Below are 21997 nucleotides of genomic sequence, written 5' to 3'. Positions count from 1 at the left end.
CTGTCATTGCAGTTGTTGGCACTGCCTTAATCACTTTTGACTTAGAAGCAGAGAGTCGTGCACTGGACCTCTCTTTGTCGCCAAAACGGTTGAGCTGGTCCTGGAAGCTGACTTTCTGTGTCACGATCATATGCTTTCTGACCTCATCCGTGGTTTGTTATTACACTGTGATGGTCAACAACCAATAATTGGAGTTATCAGTGAAGCTCTTCCTGAACATTCCAGTCCACCTCTTCATCAAATTGAGATACACCACTGGACTTCCTCCTCAAGTGCTCAATGCTCTTCAGCAAACTTTGCTCTCTAGTGTCCAACTTTTTTTCGCAACTCACTGCAAATGCATCATGAGATGCAAAAACGTGGACTTTTGGCAGTGTTTTGCCGACAATGCAGCATTGCCCTGCTCTGCCCATTGACCCTGCTCTACAATGCGGCGTTTTCCGGCTACAGGTGTGCACCATCCTATGAGGGGACATGCAGTTTGTGCTCTTCAAAATGGTACTGTTCATCTTATAAACACTACACTCCTCCTGCCTGTCCATCGTAGACCTTGATGCCTCCGTGACCACAAACAGAAGGGCGAAGGCAGCCATGAGCAAACTAACGGAGGCAGGCATTGTCTGCCAGTCAGACGGAGGCAGGCATTGTCTGCCAGTCAGACAGTCCCTGGACATCCCCTAGAAAGCTCGTTTTAAAGAAAGACAAATCGTGGTGCCTGTGTGGTAACTACTGAAGGCCCAATGATCGAACTATTATAGACAGTTATTCAGTCTGTAATGTACAAGACTTCATTCAAATGTTAACCAGTGCCAAAATATTCAGCTTTATTGTCTGTAAAACAGTATCTCCAGATTCCCATGGCGGAAGAAGACATACCGAAGACAGTGATCACTACACCTTTTGGACTGAGTTTTTGTATATGCCTTATGGATTTAAAAATATTGCGCAAAAGTGGCAATGTTTTATTGACAAAGTTTTGTTCAGAGTGCCATTCTTTCATGCCTTCACAGATGACGTCCTTATATTCTCACTGTCAGTGGAAGAGCAAGAGGCTCACGTACAAGGTGTACAACTTTGCTTCCGCCGTTTGCTGATAGATGGCGAAAGAAACAAATCATAGGTGTCAGGCAGTTAGCTTGGACCTTGGTCAACATAATCTCATTCAAATATTAGTTGATTTGTGTTTGCATCATAAAGTTGTTCTTGTTTGAAAATGTCAGTTTATGAGCCTAACTCTTGTCATTTGTGGGAGGTGTTACTGTTTTGTTTCATTATGAAGAAAAGAGTGTCCGAGTTTCATCAAATGCTCTCAAGTATATATGGTAAGGACACTATTAGTGAAAGACTGTGTCGTGAGTGGTTTCAATGCTTCAAGAACAGTGATTTTATCATTTGTAGACCAGCATAGTGATGGAAGAGAGAATGTTTTCCAAGATGCAGAATTGGAGACATTGCTTAGTGAAGTCTCGCGTCATACTTAAGAAGAATTGGCACGTTTAGTGGGAGTGACACAGCAAGCCATACTTCAAAACGTCTCAAGGCTATGGGCGTGATTCAGAAAAAAGGAATTTGGGTCTAGTGCGAGCTGGAACCAAGAGACGAATGGCATTTGTGTGTTTGTGAACAGTTGCTTCAGAGGCAAAAACGGAAGGGATTTATGCATCACATTGTGACCAGGGACGAAAAATGGGTTCATTATGAGAACCCTAAATGCAAAAAGTCATGGGGATATCTCTGCCATGCTTCCACGTTGACGGCCAAACTGAATATTTACGGCTCCAAGATCATGCTCTGCATTTGGTGGTACCAGCCCGGCGTGTGTACTATGATGTGTTAAAACCAAGTGAAACAATCGCAGGTGCTTCTTATTGAATACAATTGATGTGTTTGGGCAGACCATTAAAAGACAGCGAGAGGCAGGATAAAGTGATTTTGCAGCACGACAATACTCAACCCCATGTTGCAGAAGAGGTCAAAACATACTTGGAAACATTAAAATGGGAAGTCCTGCCCCACCCACCATATTCTCCAGACATTGCCCTCTCTGACTATCACCTGTTGAGATCAATGGCGCATGGCCTGGCTGACGAACACTTCCAATCTCATGAAACTGTCACAAAAGGATCAATTCATGGATGGCTTCAAAAGATGAACAATTTTTTCGATGCGGGATTCGTACGCTGCCTAAAACATGGGAGAAAGTAGTGGCCAGCGATGGAAAATACTTTGAATGATGCATGTGTAACCAATTTGTTTCACTAAAGCCCCAAACGTTGGGTGCAAAAATGGTGGAAGCAAAGTTGTACACCTTGTACCACAAGTCCTTGACAGACTAGCTGCCCATGGGGTCGTCATTAATGGAGACAAATGTCGGTTATGGCAAGCCACATGACATTAGTCAGCCAGCATGTAGATGCCTCAGGCATTTTCCCAACACCAGAGAAGACTGATCATATAAGACTCTTGTCACCTCCTTCCACCTACCAAGAGTTACGCAGATTTTTAGGCATCATACTTCTACAGGAGACATCCCACATGCAGCTGAGACTCTCCTTCCTGTCACCAAAGTTCGCGCAGGAAGAATATTCTGTGAAAACGCCACCTTGAGTGGACACGTCTTATGCAATCCACCTTTGATAAAATCAAGGATGACTTACTACAAGTGACTACACTGGCTCATCTGGCTCCCAATGGCAGCCTTACTATAACAGTGGACACGTTACAACAGTAGATAGTCAGTGTTCCCCAGCCCTCGAAGGTTTTCTCTTGTAAATTTTAAGACACATAGTTAAGTGCTCACTCTTTGTGAGCTACTCGCCATCTATGACACCATCTGTTACTTTCAAGAAGAGGTAGAGGGCAGACCTCTTACTGTTTACCCAGATCACTATCCCCTGGCTGATGCATTACGCAACACATCTGAACCTATGTCAAATATGCTGAAAACATTGTCGGGAACTATTTGTCATGCATCACCTCTTCCTTCGCCTGGCTCAGTTATGACCAGATCGCTGAGTGGCTCGGTTATGACCAGATCGCTGAGATGCAAGATTGAGATCAAAATTTCCAAAACCTCCCTCACTACCCCGACACAGGCCTCAAACTTGAGCAACATATCTTCCCTGGCTTCACCAAACTAATTTGGTGATGATCGGGTCCAACCAGTTGTCCTAGAACCTTTTCGTAAACAAATCTTCAATCTCAGCCCCAATCTTGCACATTTAGTGACAAAATGTTTCATCTGGGCACACATCCAGAAAGACTGTCACATGGGCGAGAATGTACATCCCATGCAAACATAGTAAAACAGGCTGCCACGCTCAGTCCTCCCACCCTCCTATCCTGTGGCAAATTCCTGATCCCCAAGGGCACATTCCAACAAGTGCACATGGACATAATAAGGCCACTTCCAGTCTCAGACGGACAGTGTTACATTGAGGCCACACTTACTGCTGATATATCCACTGAGACTTGTCATCAGCACATGTATCACACCTTTTGGCTGCCCTGTGTCGCTCACTACCAACTAGGGCAGGCAGTTTGAGTCCTCTCTCTTCAATGAGCTGTGTCATCTTTGCGGCTGTCGCTGTTTCCATATTACTGCATCATCTGCAGTTGAACAGTCTTGTTGAAAGATGACACCACACATTAAAAACGGTGCTCATGTGCCATCCTGAGTCATGGACTGAAGCCCTTCCCTGGATATTGCATGGCATCCACATTGTCCACAAGGAAGACCTTGATGCATCTTTAACCGTGATCCTGTACAGTGGGACATCATCTCTTCCAACCGATTTTGTTGTATAGGCTATCTCCCACACCAACACGACTGCCTGCTGCCCCACCCACCCCTAATCACACCATGCAATGTCATGGGTCTTTGTCTTATAAGGACCTTCCACCAGCTTGCATGTGATGCTATACATTGACACTGAGGCCAGTGCTGTACCTGATGTATACAGGCCCTCACAAAGTAATTACTCGCTGCACAAACACATTTGACACCATGATCAGAGACAAACGATTTACAGTATCTGTTAGTAGACTGAAGTCAGCTTGGACCATTGCAGAATGGAATCCGCAGCCACAATCTAGCCCTACATCTGACCAATCATCTTCACACTGCAGCTCCTCCTCTCTGACTTTCTCACTGGGAATATATCTGTGACACTTGTTGACAAAAACCTGGACATCTTCGCCCAGCACAAAGGTGAGATCCAGACCCAGCACAATATTGCATTGTTACTGCCACACCTAGCATATACAAGCCCATGTGGACACGGTGGAATTGATGTCCCAACTCAATACCATGGGCTCCCCCATCGTAACTGCCCCGTGTTACTGCACTTTCGACCTAGCTACAGCAGGCAATAGAACTACAACATTGACCACTCAATGCCCACAGCTGAGGTTGCTACCAATGACAGCACACTGGTACCGGCTACTTCCTGCTATGGATGTGCCCTCCACCCTCCAGCCTCCTGCTCACCTCAGACTAAAAGATCTCTGGCATCACTCTGACCGTCACTCCACCACATAACAACGCTGGCACATCACCTCCTTGCATTGCTTTCTCTTCTCCTGTGCTCTGTACTGTGGCTGTGGCAGTGGGGGGGGGGGGGGGGGGGGGGGGGCAGCGGATAGAGGGGGGTGCCCCATGGTGACGAAGCGACTTTACATTGCCTCTGATTGACAAAATAAACATTGCTGCTCTGTTCAGTACAGTGAACAATAGTATCTGTGACAGTTTATTAGGTGTTGAACCTCTGAGCAGTGTACATCTACATCTACATGACTACTCTGCAATTCACATTTAAGTGCTTGGCAGAGGGTTCATCGAACCACAATCATACTATCTCTCTACTATTCCACTCCCGAACAGCGAGTGGGGAAAACGAACACCTAAACCTTTCTGTTCGAGCTCTGATTTCTCTTATTTTATTTTGATGATCATTCCTACCTATGTAGGTTGGGCTCAACAAAATATTTTCGCATTCGGAAGGGAAAGTTGGTGACTGAAATTTCGTAAAAAGGTCTCGCCGCGACGAAAAACGTCTATGCTGTAATGACTTCCATCCCAACTCGTGTATCATATCTGCCACACTCTCTCCCCTATAACGTGATAATACAAAACGGGCTGCCTTTTTTTGCACCCTTTCGATGTCCTCCGTCAATCCCACCTGGTAAGGATCCCACACTGCACAGCAATATTCTAACAGAGAACGAACGAGTGTAGTGTAAGCTGTCTCTTTAGTGCACTTGTTGCATCTTCTAAGTGTCCTGCCAATGAAATGCAACCTTTGGCTCGCCTTCCCGACAATATTATCTATGTGGTCCTTCCAACTGAAGTTGTTCGTAATTTTAACACCCAGGTATTTAGTTGAATTGACAGCCTTGAGAATTGTACTATTTATCGAGTAATCGAATTCCAACGGATTTCTTTTGGAACTCATGTGGATCATCTCACACTTTTCGTTATTTAGCGTCAACTGCCACCTGACACACCATACAGCAATCTTTTCTAAATCACTTTGCAACTGATACTGGTCTTCTGATGACCTTACTAGACGGCAAATTACAGCATCATCTGCGAACAGTCTAAGAGAACTGCTAAGATTGTCACCCAGGTCATTTATATAGATCAGTAACAGTAGAGGTCCCTGGGGAACACCTGATATCACTTCAGTTTTACTCGATGATTTGCCATCTATTACTACGAACTGCGACCTTCCTGACAGGAAATCACGAATCCAGTCGCACAACTGAGACGATACCCCATAGCTCCGCAGCTTGATTAGAAGTCGCTTATGAGGAACGGTGTCAAAAGCTTTCCGGAAATCTAGAAATACGGAATCAACTTGAGATCCCCTGTCGATAGCGGCCATTACTTCGTGCGAATAAAGAGCTAGCTGCGTTGCACAAGAGCGATGTTTTCTGAAGCCATGCTGATTACGTGTCAATAGATCGTTCCCTTCGAGGTGATTCATAATGTTTGAATACAGTATATGCTCCAAAACCCTACTGCAAACCGACGTCAATGATATAGGTCTGTAGTTAAATGGATTACTCCTACTACCCTTCTTGAACACTGGTGCGACCTGCGCAATTTTCCAATCTGTAGGTACAGATCTATCGGTGAGCGAGCGGTCGTATATGAGTGCTAAGTAGGGAGCTATAGTATCAGCGTAATCTGAAAGGAACCTAATCGGTATACAATCTGGACCTGAAGACTTGCCCGTATCAAGCGATTTGAGTTGCTTCGCAACCCCTAAGGTATCTACTTCTAAGAAACTCATGCTAGCAGATGTTCGTGTTTCAAATTCTGGACCATGATGTAATTCTGTCCAGCAAAATAATACGACGATTTGTCTGCTACACTCTGTGTGCCTTTATTACGTATGCGTTCCCACTACTACCACATTTCCTACAATCCTTTAGGCAATTATAAATAATTTAAATGCATAATTTATTATTAGCTAAGGTTTATCCACTAGCTTTCGTGCATGTGAATGTTTGCAAAGGCTTACAAGTTAGATGATATTTTTATCCTGAATTGAAATACTTTCACTTATAAATTTCTGAGCTCATATGTAACCTACAAATTGAGCGGGGGGGGGGGGGGGGGGGGAGAGAGAGAGAGAGAGAGAGAGAGAGAGAGAGAGAGAGAGAGAGAGGAAAAGTCAATGAAAAAACTTTTGTCTACATGTGAACAGAAAAAAGTCAAAGTGAAGTGTGCCCCACACAAAACCAAAATGAAAACTTCATCTGATATATAATCTAACAATTATTCCACAAAACGCTTGAACCCTTCAATTGCACAGAGTAATCAAAGGGGCAGTGAAGAGTGCTTGTGGATAGGAAGCCAAGCATCAGGGATTGGTTTTTGGTAAATTTAGAGGGCAGTAAAGTAGTAAGTAGTTTGTTGGAAATGCTTTTAGTATAGGCCAGAAAGGAGTGAAAGTTTAAGTTTGTAAGAAGAACTGCAGACTTTTTAAGTAGCCTCCAATTGAAGACGCCACTGTTGTTGAGAAAGATAAAACAGAAATGATTCTCTAGCCTCGTAATATCAATATAAAAAATGACCATGTTACTACTTTCACTTTTATAACTACTTCTGAAGTACTTCTTGTTTCTTAATTTGTTTTTAAGTATTATAATGTTTTAACGTGAGAGTGTAAGTCCTAAACAAATAATGGTTTCCGTGTGTTATTTCCCGCACAGGTATCCGCACTGCCTGGATCAAGTATCAATAGCACAAGGAGAACCTTATGCTATTGTGCAAAGCATTTTTGTCAACAATTTCTTTGTGGTTAGGGCCTACATATTTTCCTAGTCATATTTTTAAACACACAATTTAATGGGAAAAAGCAAGGTTTATCATGACAGTTTTGGTTTTGTTTTAAGCATATAGCAAAAACATTAAAATAATTAAAAGTGAAAATATGGCTTAACTATTCCTTCTCTCCTGTAGTTTCGCAATAATTGGAGTAAAGTACACCAAATTATTATTAATATTTGATAAGGGTAGACACTAAAGTAATAAATTGTTATTATTATCATCTAAATACGAAGCTGCACATTGTCTTTTAATGTCATCGAATGTGTAACAAATTTTAATTTTGATATCTTGAGATGTTGAGAGTTCTGCTGGACATTAGCATAACTCGTTGTCACCAGTCGGTGTGGCCGAATGGTTCTAAGCGCTTCAGTTTGGAACCGCACGACCACTACGGTCGCAGGTTCGAATCCTGCCTCGGGCATGGGTGTGTGTGATGTCCTTAGGTTAGTTAGGTTTAAGTAGTTCTAAGTTCTAGGGGACTGATGACCTCAGATGTTAAGTCCCATAGTGCTGAGAGCCATTTGAACCATAAGTCATTGTCTTCATCATTTTAATCTTATTAGGTTGGTTAATTGTTAATGCACCGCATACAGTTTAGTTTCTGCCATTAAATGTTGCCTGTGAACCCTTAACTAGTCAATAATTTCACAACCTTAAAAGTCCTACATGATAACTGAATTAATGACTGAATGGATCCGTAATGCTTTTTTTCCAACTTTTGAGTGTTGTGAATACTACATTATATCTTGGTAGCCAACACGACGCTGCTCCGACATACCAAGGAAGCCATCAACATGGCCCTGAGTAACAACCTGTGGCTGATAGCATTGAGAAACATATTTTCAAAACAACAATGAATAAACAAATGAAACCTCCATGAAAGTCCTGAGACTGGTTTGATGCAGCTCTCCATGCTACTCTATCCTGTGCAAGCTTCTTCATCTCCCAGTACCTACTGCAACCTACATCCTTCTGAATCTGCTTAGTGTATTCATCTCTTGTTCTCCCTCTATGATTTTTACCATCCACGCTGCCCTCCAATGCTAAATTTGTGATCCCTTGATGCCTCAAAACATGTCCTACCAACCGATCCCTTCTTCTAGTCAAGTTGTGCCACAAACTTCTCCCCAATCCTATTCAATACCTCCTCATTAGTTACGTGATCTATCCACCTTATCTTCAGCATTCTTCTGTAACACCACATTTCGAAAGCTTCTATTATCTTCTTGTCCAAACTATTTATCGTCCATGTTTCACTTCCATACATGGCTACACTCCATACAAATACTTTCAGAAACGACTTCCTGATACATAAATCTATACTCGATGTTAACAAATTTCTCTTCTTCAGAAACGCTTTCCTTGCCATTGCCAGTCTACATTTTATATCCTCTCTACTTCGACCATCATCAATTATTTTACTTCCTAAATAGCAAAACTCCTTTACTACTTTAAGAGTCTCATTTTTTAATCTAATTACCTCGGCATCACCCGATTTAATTCGACTACATTCCATTATCCTCGTTTTGCTTTTGTTGATGTTCATCTTATATCCTCCTTTCAAGACACTGTCCATTCCGTTCAACTGCTCTTCCAGGTCCTGTGCTGTCTCAGAGAATTACAATGTCATTGGCGAACCTCAAAGTTTTTACTTCTTCTCCATGAATTTTAATACCTGCTCTGAATTTTTCTTTTGTTTCCTTTACTGCTTGCTCAATATACAAATTGAATAACATTGGGGAGAGGCTACAACCCTCTCTCACTCCTTTCCCAACCACTGCTTCCCTTTCATACCCCTCGACTCTTATGACTGCCATCTGGTTTCTGTACAAATTGTAAATAGCCTTTCGCTCCCTGTACTTTACCCCTGCCACCTTCAGAATTTGAAAGAGAGTATTCCAGTCAGCATTGTCAAAAGCTTTCTCTAAGTCTACAAATGCTGGAAACGTAGGTTTCCCTTTTCTTAATCTTTCTTCTAAGATAAGTCGTAAGGTCAGTATTGCCTCACGTGTTCCAACATTTCTACGAAATCCAAACTGATCCTCCCCGAGGTCCGCATCTACCAGTTTTTTCATTCGTCTGTAAAGAATTCGCGTTAGTATTTTGCAGCTTGGCTTATTAAACTGATTGTTCGGTAATTTTCACATCTGTCAGCACCCTCCATCTTTGGGATTGGAATTATTATATTCTTCTTGAAGTCTGAGGGTATTTCGCCTGTCTCATACATCTTGCTCACCAGATGGTAGAGTTTTGTCATGACTGCCTCTCCCAAGGCCATCAGTAGTTCCAATGGAATGTCGTCTACTCCGGGGGCCTTGTTTCGACTCAGGTCTTTCAGTGCTCTGTCAAACTCTTCATGCAGTATCGTATCTCCCATTTCATCTTCATCTACATCCTCTTCCCTTCCAATAATATTGTCCTCAAGTACATCGCCCTTGTATAAACCCTCTATATACTCCTTCCACCTTTCTGCTTTCCCTTCTTTGATTGGAACTGGGTTGTCATCTGAGCTCTTGATATTCATACAAGTGGTTCTCTTCTCTCCAAAGGTATTTTTAATTTTTTTGTAGGCAGTATCTATCTTACGCCTAGTGAGATAAGCTTCTACATCCTTACATTTGTCCTCTAGCCATCCCTGTTTAGCCATTTTGCACTTCCTGTCGATTTCATTTTTGAGACGTTTGTATTCCTTTTTGCCTGCTTCATTTACTGCATTTTTATATTTTCTCCTTTCATCAATTAAATTCAATATTTCTTCTGTTACCCAAGGATTTCTACTAGCCCTTGTCTTTTTACCTACTTGATCCTCTGCTGCCTTCACTACTTCCATTCTTCTTCTACTGTATTTATTTCCCCCATTCTTGTCAGATGTTGCCTTATGCTCTCCCTGAAACTCTGTACAACCTCTAGTTTAGTCAGTTTATCCAGATCCCATCTCCTTAAATTGCCACCTTTTTGCATTTTCTTCAGTTTTAATCTACAGTTCATAACCAATAGATTGTGATCAGAGTCCACATCTGCCCCTGGAAATGTCCTACAATTTAAAAACCTGATTCCTAAATCTCTGTCTTACCATTATATAATCTATCTGATACCTTTTAGTATCTCCAGGATTCTTCCATGTATACAAGCTTCTTTTATGATTCTTGAACCCAGTTATGCTCTGTTCAAAATTCTACCAGACGGCTTCCTCTTTCATTTCTTAGCCCCAATCCATAATCACCTACTATGTTTGCTTTTCTCCCTTTTCCTACTGACGAATTCCAGTCACCCATGACTATTAAATTTTCGTCTCCCTTCACTACCTGAATAATTTCTTTTATCTCATCATATATTTCATCAATTTCTTCATCATCTGCAGAGCTAGTTGGCATATAAACTTGTACTACTGTAGTAGGCATGGGCTTTGTGTCTATCTTGGCCACAATAATGCGTTCACTATGCTGTTTGTAGTAGCTTACCCGCACTCCTATTTTTTTTATTCATTATTAAACCTACTCCTGCATTATCCCTATTTGACTTTGTATTTATAACCCTGTATTCACCTGACCAAAAGTCTTGTTCCTCCTGCTGCCAAACTTCACTAATTCCCACTATATCCAACTTTAACCTATCCATTTCCCTTTTTAAATTTTCTAACCTACCTGCCCGATTAAGGGATCTGACATTCCATGCTCCGATCTGTAGAACACCAGTTTTCTTTCTCCTGATAACGATGTCCTCCTGAGTAGTCCCCGCCCGGAGATACGAATGGGGGACTATTTTACCTCCGGAATATTTTACCCAAGAGGATGCCATCATCATTTAACCATACAGTAAAGCTGCATGTGCTCGGGAAAAATTACGGCCGTAGTTTCCCCTTGCTTTCAGCCGTTCGCAGTACCAGCACAGCAAGGCCGTTTTGGTTAATGTTGCAAGGCCAGATCAGTCAATCATCCAGACTGTTGCCCCTGCAACTACTGAAAAGGCTGCTGCCCCTCTTCAGGAACCACATGTTTGTCTGGCCTCTCAACAGATACCCCTCCGTTGTGGTTGCACCTACGGTACGGCCATCTGTATCGCTGAGGCACGCAAGCCTCCCCACCAACGGCAAGGTCCATGGTTCATGGGGGGAGGCAATTCACCATATTCTGCATATTCAAAAGTCATCAAAATAATGCTTAGGAGGATTGCCACATCCACAGTACAGTCCCCGCCCCACCTCTATGGCTTACACACATAACCAGTGCAAGTTATAATTCAAATAAAAACCAATCATGTAATCAAAGGACTAGTGCACAAACAAAGGTACTAAATGACATATTGAAAACAAAATGGACATATACACTTGCCACTGAAAAACACTAACAGAAATATTGCAGATGCCTTCTACATAATAAATGATGTTATACTTCAAACAATATGCCAATGGATTGCTTGGTGCGGAAGATGCTACATTACAGAAAAATCTATCAGTACTAGTTTTCATTTAATGTTAAAGAAGGTAACATTACCATTATTTATGGATTATATAAGGCACATTTTTTTTCTTCTAAAAATGCCTCCAAAATTCAGGTGTCTCATCTCTAAATTAATAAAAAAATGTACAGTGTCTGATGTAAAATTTCTACCAGTCTTAAAAATGGTCACATATTCATTGCTGCAGAATAACCCTTCTCTGTCTGGCAACATTGGATTCAACTGGCAGGAGCAGTGCACCGATGTGATCAACATGAATTGCAGGGACCCACAAGCTTGCTAACGCTGCCTTCCTACTGCCCTGTCATCACAAACTCTGAACATTATCTCGCTTATGATGTGTCATGGTAGTCTACAGTGCAAATGAACTTGAATTTAAAGTGATTAGTGTTATCAGTAACAATACAATACTTTTGTTAGTAGCTAGTTTCGTAATGGAAAAAAATAAGTTATTCATATGATATGGGCTATGCATAATAGCATATACAGAACTCTACGGAAGCAGAGCAGCTGAGCGGTATTTCGGCCCTCTGCTAACAGAATAAAAAAGGAAGACTAAATTTGCAAATAGAAGACCGAATGCAAAGCCGAAAGTAGGTAACAACATACTGAAATAGATTCAAGAACACCATTAAAGTGACACTGGAATTAATACAGAAATGATTCAAATACACACACTTAAGCTAGCTAGTGCTCAGTGGAACTTATCAGACTTTAAGGGTGGAGTTGTTTGGTGCTATACGTTTATGAAGCGTCATGCACTTGGTAGCATGCGAACCAAAATACCTCACAAAATGCCATAAGAGTATGAAGAGAAGATATTATCTATCCATCACTTTATCAGTAAACATCGAAAGAAAACCAGTGTGAAACTAAGCCAAATAGCCAATGTGAATGAAACTCCTCTGACATTTGATGTACTGAGTAACAGAAATGTCGCCGTGAATGGTGCTAAAACTGTAACTATAAAACCAAATGGACGTGAAAAAAATGCACTACGCAGTTGTTCTTTCATGTTGTACTGATGGTATTAAACTTAATCCAATGATCATTTTCAAATGTAAAACAGTGTCAAAACCTTCTGAAATACCATCAGGTGGTGGTGGTCAAGTACATGACAAAGAGTTGGATGGATGAGGCCGTTATAAAATTGTGGAGTAACCGTGTGTGAGAGGAAAGGAAAAGTGCTCTATTGAAGAAAACTTCTCTCCTTGTGCCAGATAAGCTTAGTAGTCATACGAAAAATTCTGAGAAAGAGAAACTGAGTCAGAGAAATAGAGAGCATGCTGTTATTTTGGGAGGACTTGCTTCACGAGGGCAACCTCGTGTTGTGTTGATAAATAAACCATTTAACATGTATATGAGAGAGGAATATGACAAATGAACAGTGGATGAAATCCAACATCAATCCACACAAAGGGAGCTTTAAAATGACCTGCAATCAAACAAGTGTGTCAGCGGATAAGAGTGTCATGATCTATAGTGAGAGAAAACTTTATTGTTAACTCTTTCAAGAAGCGTTGCATAAGTAATGTTATATGTGAAGAGGACAACAATGATGACAATGTGGAAGTAGTAGGAAGTTCAGATGACGGTATACAGGAATTTTAAGGGCAGTCCAGTATTGTAAGCGAAGAATTTCCTTGTAGTCTGGCTTTGAAATCTAATAATAAAAATTTTATTAAAAAATGCTTAAAAATTAATGCGTGTCTTAAAGTCCATAGTGTCTTACAGTCCTTAAAACATTGTATGCATGAAATTGTATAATTTTGCATGGCGCACCATAAAATCCAGTAGAATTGAGGACTTTCACGATTTGATGAGTTCAATAGAGTAATTGTATTTTGGAGTTTTGTGTTAGAACTACAGTAATATTTGCGTGTTTGGTTTATCTGTCTGGATAACATTTATGGCTTTCGTGTGGGTGTAATTACTTGTCCCCACATTTTCAGCTGCATTGAAGAGAAATTATTTTACTTCAGTGGCTACTGCTTTTAGATTATTCAGATCTCTTTCATTGTGTTTTGAATAAATAACACTGCTGATTCAGTTTTTTTGTGTGTGTTTGCTTCATTTTAGAAATGATCTATGATTCAATGTTAAACTTCTCTTCTTCAGAATCGCTTTTCTTGGTGTTGCTAGTCTACATTTTATGTTCTCTCTACTTTGGCCATCATTACTTATTTTACTGCCCAAACAGTAAAATTCATCTAGTATGCTTAGTGTTTCAGTTTCTAGTCTGATCCCCTGCATTTCTTTATGTTCATCTTATAACCTCTTTTGAAGACAGTGTCCTTTTCATTCAGCCGCTCTTCCAACTTCTTTCCTGTCTCTGACAGAATTAAAATGTCACTGGCAAACCTCAAAGTTTTTATTTCTTCTCCTTGAACTTTAATTTCTTCTTCATATTTTCCTCTGGTTTCCTTTAGTGTACATTTCCATCTGCGTCTATACTCTGCAAACCACAGTGAGGTGCATGGCAGAGGGTTCATCCCATTGTACCAATTAGTATGTTTTTTTCCTGTTTCATTCATGTATGGAGTGCGGGGAGAATGATTGTTCGAAGGCCTTTGTGTGCGCAGTAATCATTCTAATCTTATCTTTATAATCCCTAGGTGAGCGATACATAGGGGGTTGTAGTATATTCCTAGAGCAATAATTTGAAACTAGTTCTAGAAACTTTGTTAACAGACTTTCTTGAGATAGTTTATGCCTGTCTTTAAGAGTGTTCCAGTTCAGTTACTTCAGTATCTCTTTTCCACTTTCCTACCGATAAAACAAACCTGTGACCATTCATGCTGCCCTTCTCTGTATTGGTTCAATAACCCCTTTAGTCCTATCTGGTATGAGTCCCACACACTTGAGCAATATTCTAGAACTGGTTGCATGAATGATTTGTAAGCAATCTACCTTGTAGAGTGTTTTGCACTTACCCAGTATTCTACTAATAAAGTGAAGTCTACCACTAGCTTTACCCACAACTGAACCTGTGTGATCATTCCATTTCATATCCCAACAAAGTATTAAACCTGGGTATTTGTATGAGTTGGCCGATTCCAACAGTGACTCATTGATAGTACTGTTGTGGGATACTTTTTTTTTTTTCTTCCCCATTTTGTGAAGTGCAAAATTTTACGTTCCTGAACATTTAGAGCAAGTTGCCAATCCCTGCACCACTTTTATATCATATGAAGATCTGACTGAACATATATGCAGCTTCTGTCAAATAGTGCTTCATTATAGACAACTGCATCATCTGTAAAAAACCTCATTTTATTGTTAATATTGTCTGCAAGGTCATTAATATAATACATGAACAGCAAGGGTCTCATCTCACTTCCTGGGGCACACCCGAAGTTCCTTCTACCTTTGACGACGACTCTCCATTCAAGATAACGTGCTATGTCCTTCCACGCAAAAGTCCTCAATCAAGCCACAAATTCCGCTTGATACTCCATACGATTGCACCTTTGACGATAAGCGTGGGTTTGGTACTGAGTCAAATGCTTTTCGAAAATCAGGAAATACTGCATCTTCCTAATTGTCTTGATCCAAAGCTTTCATTATGTCATGTGAAAAAATACAAGTAGAGTTTCACATGATCAATGTTTTCGGAATCCATGCTGGTTGACTGAGGAGGTCATTCTGTTCAAGATATCCCATTATTTTTGAGCTCAGAACATGTGCCAAGATTTCATAACAAACCGATGTTAAGGATGCTGGACTGTAATTTTGTAGATCATTTCTACTACCCTTCTTGTAGACAGGTGTGAACTGTTCCTTTTTCCAAGAATAAGCATGGTTTTTTGTGAGTGATAGATTATAATTAGAAAAGGGACAAACTCTGTCGCAAATTCCAGTATAGAATCTGACAGGGATTCCATCAGGACTAGGAGCTTTTTTCAGTTTTATAGACTTCAGCTGTTTCTCAACACCATTGACACTAATATATATTTCATTCATCTTTTCAGTGGTTTGAGTATTAAATGAGGTCAATTCTCTTGGTTTTTCCATTGTAAAGGAACATTTGAAAACTGAGATAAGCTTTTCAGGTTTGATTTGCTACCCTCAATTTCAGTTCCTGTCTCTTTCACTAGGGACTGGACACTAATTTTGGTGCCATTAACGGCCTTTACATACAGCCAGAATTTCTTTGGGTTCTGTGATAGATTACTTGACAATATTATGCTACTTCAGTCATTGAAGGCTTAACACATTGCTCTCTTGACAGCCAAATGTGTTTCATTCAGCATCTCCCTATCTACAGCCCTACTCATTGTTTTACATTTATTGTGCAGTAATCTCTTTTTTTTTTAGAAGTTTCTTTGCAGTGACTGTATACCATGGTGGTTCCCTACCATTATGAACTGTTCTACTGGGTACATATTTACCCAATGTGTCGTCAAGTAATATTGTAAGTTTTTTGAGGCAGAGTTCCTGTACATGCTTTTGCACTGTGCTGAAAGTTTCAAGTTCCTCATTGACATATGGCACTACTGATTTTTTATGTAGTTTATTGCATGTATATATATCTTTCTGCTTGTTTTAGTTGTCTTTTGTACTTTGGTTATCATTGTTGCCACAACTGTGTCATGGTCACATTTTCAATTTGGACATCTTCATAGAGTTCAGGCATATTTGTTGCCATTAGAGCTGATATTTCCAACATAAGTGGGGTTCCTAACTATCTGTTCTAGATTTTTTTCAGAGAAGGCATTTAATAAAGTTTCACAGAATTTCTTGTGATTCTCACCACTAAAAATACTGTAATTTTCCCACTTGATTGTTGGATGACTAAAGTTTTCACTGATGATTACAGTATGATGGGGGAATTTGTGTACAAGTTTTCTCTAAAGTTTTCGGTTACATCAGGAGATCTATCTGGTGACCAATAGAAGGATTCAACTATCGTTTTATATTCACCCTGATACCAAGTCTTGTCCAAACAATCTTGCATGCGACTTCAATTTCTGTCTCAGTGTATTTCAGTTTCCTGTCTACTGCAACAAGTACACCACCTCCATTTCCCATTTGCTTGCTCAATCTGCACATTGAATAACATCAGGGATAGGCTAAGGTCCTGTCACCTTCCCTCCTCAACCAGGGCTTTCTTCTTGCGCCCTTTGATTCGTATAACCACAGTCTGATTTCCATACAAGTTGTTTATAACCTTTTGCTCCCTCTAATACTTAGAGAAAGTAAACAAAAATTTATTTTAATTTTCATCTTCTGTTTATGCTTGATAAGCTTATTCATGCACATTTCAATTCAGTTTGTATTTACCCCACAGATAAAGACATACAGTTATACATTAAACTGAAACAATAACCATATGAAAAGGATTGATCACTACTCGTCACATAGAGTAGGCATTGAGTTGCAGTCAGGCTTACCAACTTTGTACATTGAGTCATAATCTGTCCTTTCTGTATAAAGATAGGTTGTTACTCACTGCATAGAGGAGGTTGTTATTCCATCCTAGACTTTCCATTGTTTGATTTAAGCTAAAACAATTTATATTCCTGAACGATGGGCTGCACTGTTGCTTATCAAAACAGCGAGCAAAATATTGCATTGGTGCCCATGACATGTGATTCCGTAATCATGTACAGTAATTCTGCATTAATTATTATACATAAGTTATGGAGGAACCGATAAAATATAATCATTTTAAGAGAATACGATAAAATATAATCATTTTAAGAGAATGGTTTTACTTCTGCCAGCTTGATGATAATACAGCTCTATTTTGTATGTTGCGTTTTATTTTTAAGAAAATTTATAATGCTGGAAGCTAGTTAAAAAAGTTAAGAAGAAAGATTCCAATAGCATTTAGAGGAGGTGCTAAACAACTGATAGGGACATTAGAAATGATATAGATTGCTGCACTTAAAAAATATATTTTCCCGGTAGGAAGATCGAAGGTACTGTAATGCATTGGCCAGTGAAATACAGCACATCAGACTTTGTTTGGATTTTTATGGCTGTGCAAAAAGTGGCACCTTTGGAAAAGTTGTTAAAGTGCTACTTTGGGCTCTTATCTTGTCCTTCATCGGATGTCAGACTTCACTTATTGCATTGAGGATTATGATCAAGAAGGCAAAACTGCAGAGACTTTGTCCATGTTTTCTGTATAAAGCACTACTACAGTCCAGGGGTGCAGATGAATGATGGGAGGTTCAGGAAAACTGAAGACCCACTCATTGATCATGAAGCTTTGCCAGGAGGGCCTACCTTTGATGATCATCTTAGTGAAGAGGATGTAACAATAGAACAAGAACACAAAGCTCTTCCAGGGCTGCCATACAAAGGATGACTTACAATATCTAGATCCAGTGTGTTGTAGTCAGTTACAATGTGGACTTCTGAAACAGTGGGTCATTGCTTGTGCAGGAGAGGGAGCAATGTCATGAGCTCTGGTGAATGCAGTGTGGGGTGATAGTGTTGGTTGCTGGCGCACTGTGGATTGCTGGTTCAAACCAGACCATCAGCAGTTACGTATTTCATATTTATTATTTCTGGGAGGTTCTTGAAATATCTTACATTTGCAATGTTCGCATATCTGCAACATTCAGTGGTTGTATAAATCTCAAATAACTCTGGGCTTAATTCAGTAAGAATGGCAGCAATCTGCTCCACCCATGGTTTAGGATTGATATTGGTCTTACTCTGTTCCTAGAGTGTGCTGTACACGATTGTCAGACACCCTCATTGCTTGTGGAGAATGTAGTGAAAATCAATTTCACAGCTGCACAGGCAGTGACTTGCTATGCTGGTGGGTCTAGATTAGTCAGTAACATAAACAGATCCACATCTTGAGAATTTGTTGATGAGGACAAGTATCAGCTCCCCAGCCTTAGCACAGAGGTTTCATATGGAGGTGTCCCTGTCTGCAAAGGCTGAGGGAGGTGGTGTTATTTTGCGAGGTACCAGGCTGCATGATCATTTCGGATGTGGTAGCCAAGAAAAAATGTATTTGAAAATCTTGTGACCCAGTTTCCTGTCCTGTATGTGCTATCATCTTGCAGTTGCAGTACAGAATCATATGGCATTGGGAGGAATAGTGGCTGGTTGGAAGTGGACAGACATTAAGCTGTGGCTGGCTGAACCAAGTAGGCCATGGCATACCTCATCACTTCTCCTCAGACAAGATGGTCCTACTTCCTCAGTTATGAAAAGTGCATAAAATTATATAAAATTATGATGCATGGCTTTATGCTCCAGTGATAGGACTCGCCAGTATCTTCCACTTGTGGTGTACAGATTTAAATATGCCAATTTTAACAGTTGTGTGTCGTTTGTTGATACAAGTGCATAGACGAAAAGAAGTATGTTGTATAACTTAATATTTTGTGAAATGTCCAACCTTACTGCTAAACTACTAGAGCTCATTCTGGAATTTTTTTCATATATAAATGATCAGACTGTCACATTGCCTTCAGTTTGTTGTTCCAAGAGGGCAGCCTTTCAATTTTTTTACAAGAACGATGAAAGAAAAATATTTCATTGGTATGTATTTTTTCTCAAAATATTCATCTTTGAAATTCACATACTTTTGGGTATGTTTCAACACATTCTGAATATAAGAACAAATAAGTCATTTAGTGGGCACACAAGCAGGGGGAGACTAATTTGATGTCTTTCGCGGTCATATAATCACTTGTTTGATGTGCTATGTGCCAGCTGATATTACTATACGGAAGAACAATTTGATGCATGTATTTTTGACGAGTTTTCCTGATTTCAATAATTACTTATGCCAAACATGTTGAATACTGTTCAGCATTAATTGTTCTTCAATCCTGTAAAGCAACAATGGTGACCTGTTCAGTGTAACCAAAGAAATAAGTGATCATTTCCTTGGAAGTGCTTGACAAGTAAACCATTATTTTTGTTTTCAGTTCATCTTGGAACATCGAAACATTTGGTTGCAGCGTACTTTTTCAGGATTGTATAGCTATAATCTAATTTTGTCTCTGGGTGTAATATTGTATATGGATTTTGCATTTTGTTCATTAATTTTTTTAAACTTTTACTACATAACTGACATGAGCTTGTTTTGAGCTTTGATCAAATTATGTGGAGTCCTTTGGGAACAGAAATAATCCATAGCTAAATGTTCAGGAAATAAAGAAGGTGCTGCAGTCTTGAATGTGCCTGAGGAAGCATTGATTGGGTTTTATTTTTTTTATTTTTCAAGAACTGATTTTTGTCGACTTTCATGAAAGTTTACCATTTGCAGAACACAGACACAACAATTTTCAAAATCTAATTGTAAATTATCTTTCCCGAAGGTGACTGAGAATCAAAAATGGATCAAAGTTGTTTGAGACATTGATGTTGACCGAGTTCTTTATGAAATTGTAAAAAAATCATCTGATGAAATTTTTCATGTGAAGTTTCCACTTTTCCACAGGCTGTTGCTTTAGATGCTCACTATAAGCAAACTATTTGGCCAATATTTTTAGATACTGTTACTTTAATAATACAAATGACAAAAGTTCAAAACAGCAGTAATATTCACATCTCAATAGCACCACATAGAGGTTGTATGTAAAAAACTTTAAAAGACGTCCCTTGTATCTGGGTTTCTGGTATGTTTTAAAAACAATGATTATAGTTGTAGTTTATACATTTTGAATGATATTGTGAATGTATAGAGAAATATGAATGATAATGAGAGTGAGTAAGTGTGAGTTTTGTTTGAATAAGATATTTTACATGTGTAAGGGTTTTCGTGTTTAACCAATTTTTTCTCAAACAGTTTAGCAGAAGATGGACACAAACACACACATATATATATATATATATATATATATATATATATATATATATATAGAGAGAGAGAGAGAGAGAGAGAGAGAGAGAAGGGGGGCATGGAGGCGGGGTATAATTAAAACTAAGTTTTGTGCACCATTTATCACTATTATTTTATGAATTTTTGAAAATTTACTATCTGCAGAATTGTTCCAAACTGTATAATGAAGGCTAAAAGTGAACGAAGGAGGCCTTTTATTGGTGCCCAAGTTGAAGAATGCAGAGATGCTTCTGGACTTTTTTATATTTTGCCTTTCCAAAAGGTATGTGAGTATTTGTGTGTACATGTGATATTCCATAGTCTACATTTAATTTTACCTTGTAGACTTCATTGGCTATTTATCTTTTAGGGGTATTTAATCAACTGGGATGTACAAAAGAATGTGTGGGACTACATTTTCAGTAATGAGTGCTGCCCAGTGAATTTTAGTGAAACACCTTTGGTAGTTACAGAACCATACCTGAACTTTAGTTCCATCCAGGAAGCAATGACTGAAATATTCTTTGAAGAATATGAGTGCCAGGCTCTCTTGAGAATTAATGGTATGTAAAAGTGTAAGAACTGTTTAGTTAGTAGGTTACATGTTGTTGGTAACTGTTGGTTTGTAGTAAGATAAGGTGTTTGTGACATTGCTGCTGTTGTTCCGATTTGAAATTTCTTATTCTTTTGTGGTTTGCTGCGTGTGATGTAGGAATGTTGATAGTTCTGTTATTAGCATTTATGCACAAAGTGTCCAACATAAAAATTATTCCATTTGGTTGGTTGGAGTGAGGGAGTGGAGAGGGTTGTGTGCAGAATGAGGGAACACTGGTTATAGATTTTGAGTATATTTATCATCAATGGTCATCAGTTATCATGTGCTAATGTGCTACAGCACATTGTAAATATCACTAAAATTATGCATAAAACACATTAAAATTATTCCATTTCTCTTCAAATGTGTGCTTGCATGCAAATAAAACAGACAGAAACATGTTTTCGCAGCACCCTCTCTCTTATATTAAGCAACCAGCACCAAATGGTCAGCTCCACTACAATTAACTTCGAGAAGGTACACAACTGTGTTTTCGACTGCGCATGCTCTGAGGTAACAGTAACTCTTCAGGCACTGTGAGTGCTATGTTACTTACAGCACCAGATTACTAATTTTCTTTGAAAGTGTATGTACCGTATTGTGCAAGTGTATAGTATGAGAGATTCTTAAGGAGCAATTGACATAACTATGCCATCACAGGATCATTGGTGCTGCCACAGAATTTTTTGAACCATCACAGTATCTTTGGGGTCCACTGTGAAACATGGTACTGTGCAGACTATACTATAGTGGAAAAGTATGGAAACTTGAGATTTGCAACATGCCAGTATAAGAGTGCACAGTGTGC

General features: G+C 39.5%; 1 protein-coding gene across 1 annotated transcript in view; it reads left to right on the top strand.

Moving 5' to 3' along the window:
• Window positions 1-21997, top strand: part of LOC126267373 (actin-related protein 6) — a 103032-nt gene that overhangs the window by 10622 nt on the left and 70413 nt on the right. Inside the window, exons 2-3 of the mRNA XM_049972554.1 lie at window positions 20760-20877; window positions 20965-21157. Coding sequence (XP_049828511.1) covers window positions 20760-20877; window positions 20965-21157 — 311 coding nt within the window. The remainder of the gene's footprint in view (window positions 1-20759; window positions 20878-20964; window positions 21158-21997) is intronic.

Source organism: Schistocerca gregaria, chromosome 4 (genome assembly GCF_023897955.1).
Source record: "Schistocerca gregaria isolate iqSchGreg1 chromosome 4, iqSchGreg1.2, whole genome shotgun sequence".
NCBI lineage: Eukaryota > Metazoa > Arthropoda > Insecta > Orthoptera > Acrididae > Schistocerca > Schistocerca gregaria.
Note: the sequence above shows the minus strand (reverse complement) of the source record. Positions and strands in the feature narration are given on the sequence as shown.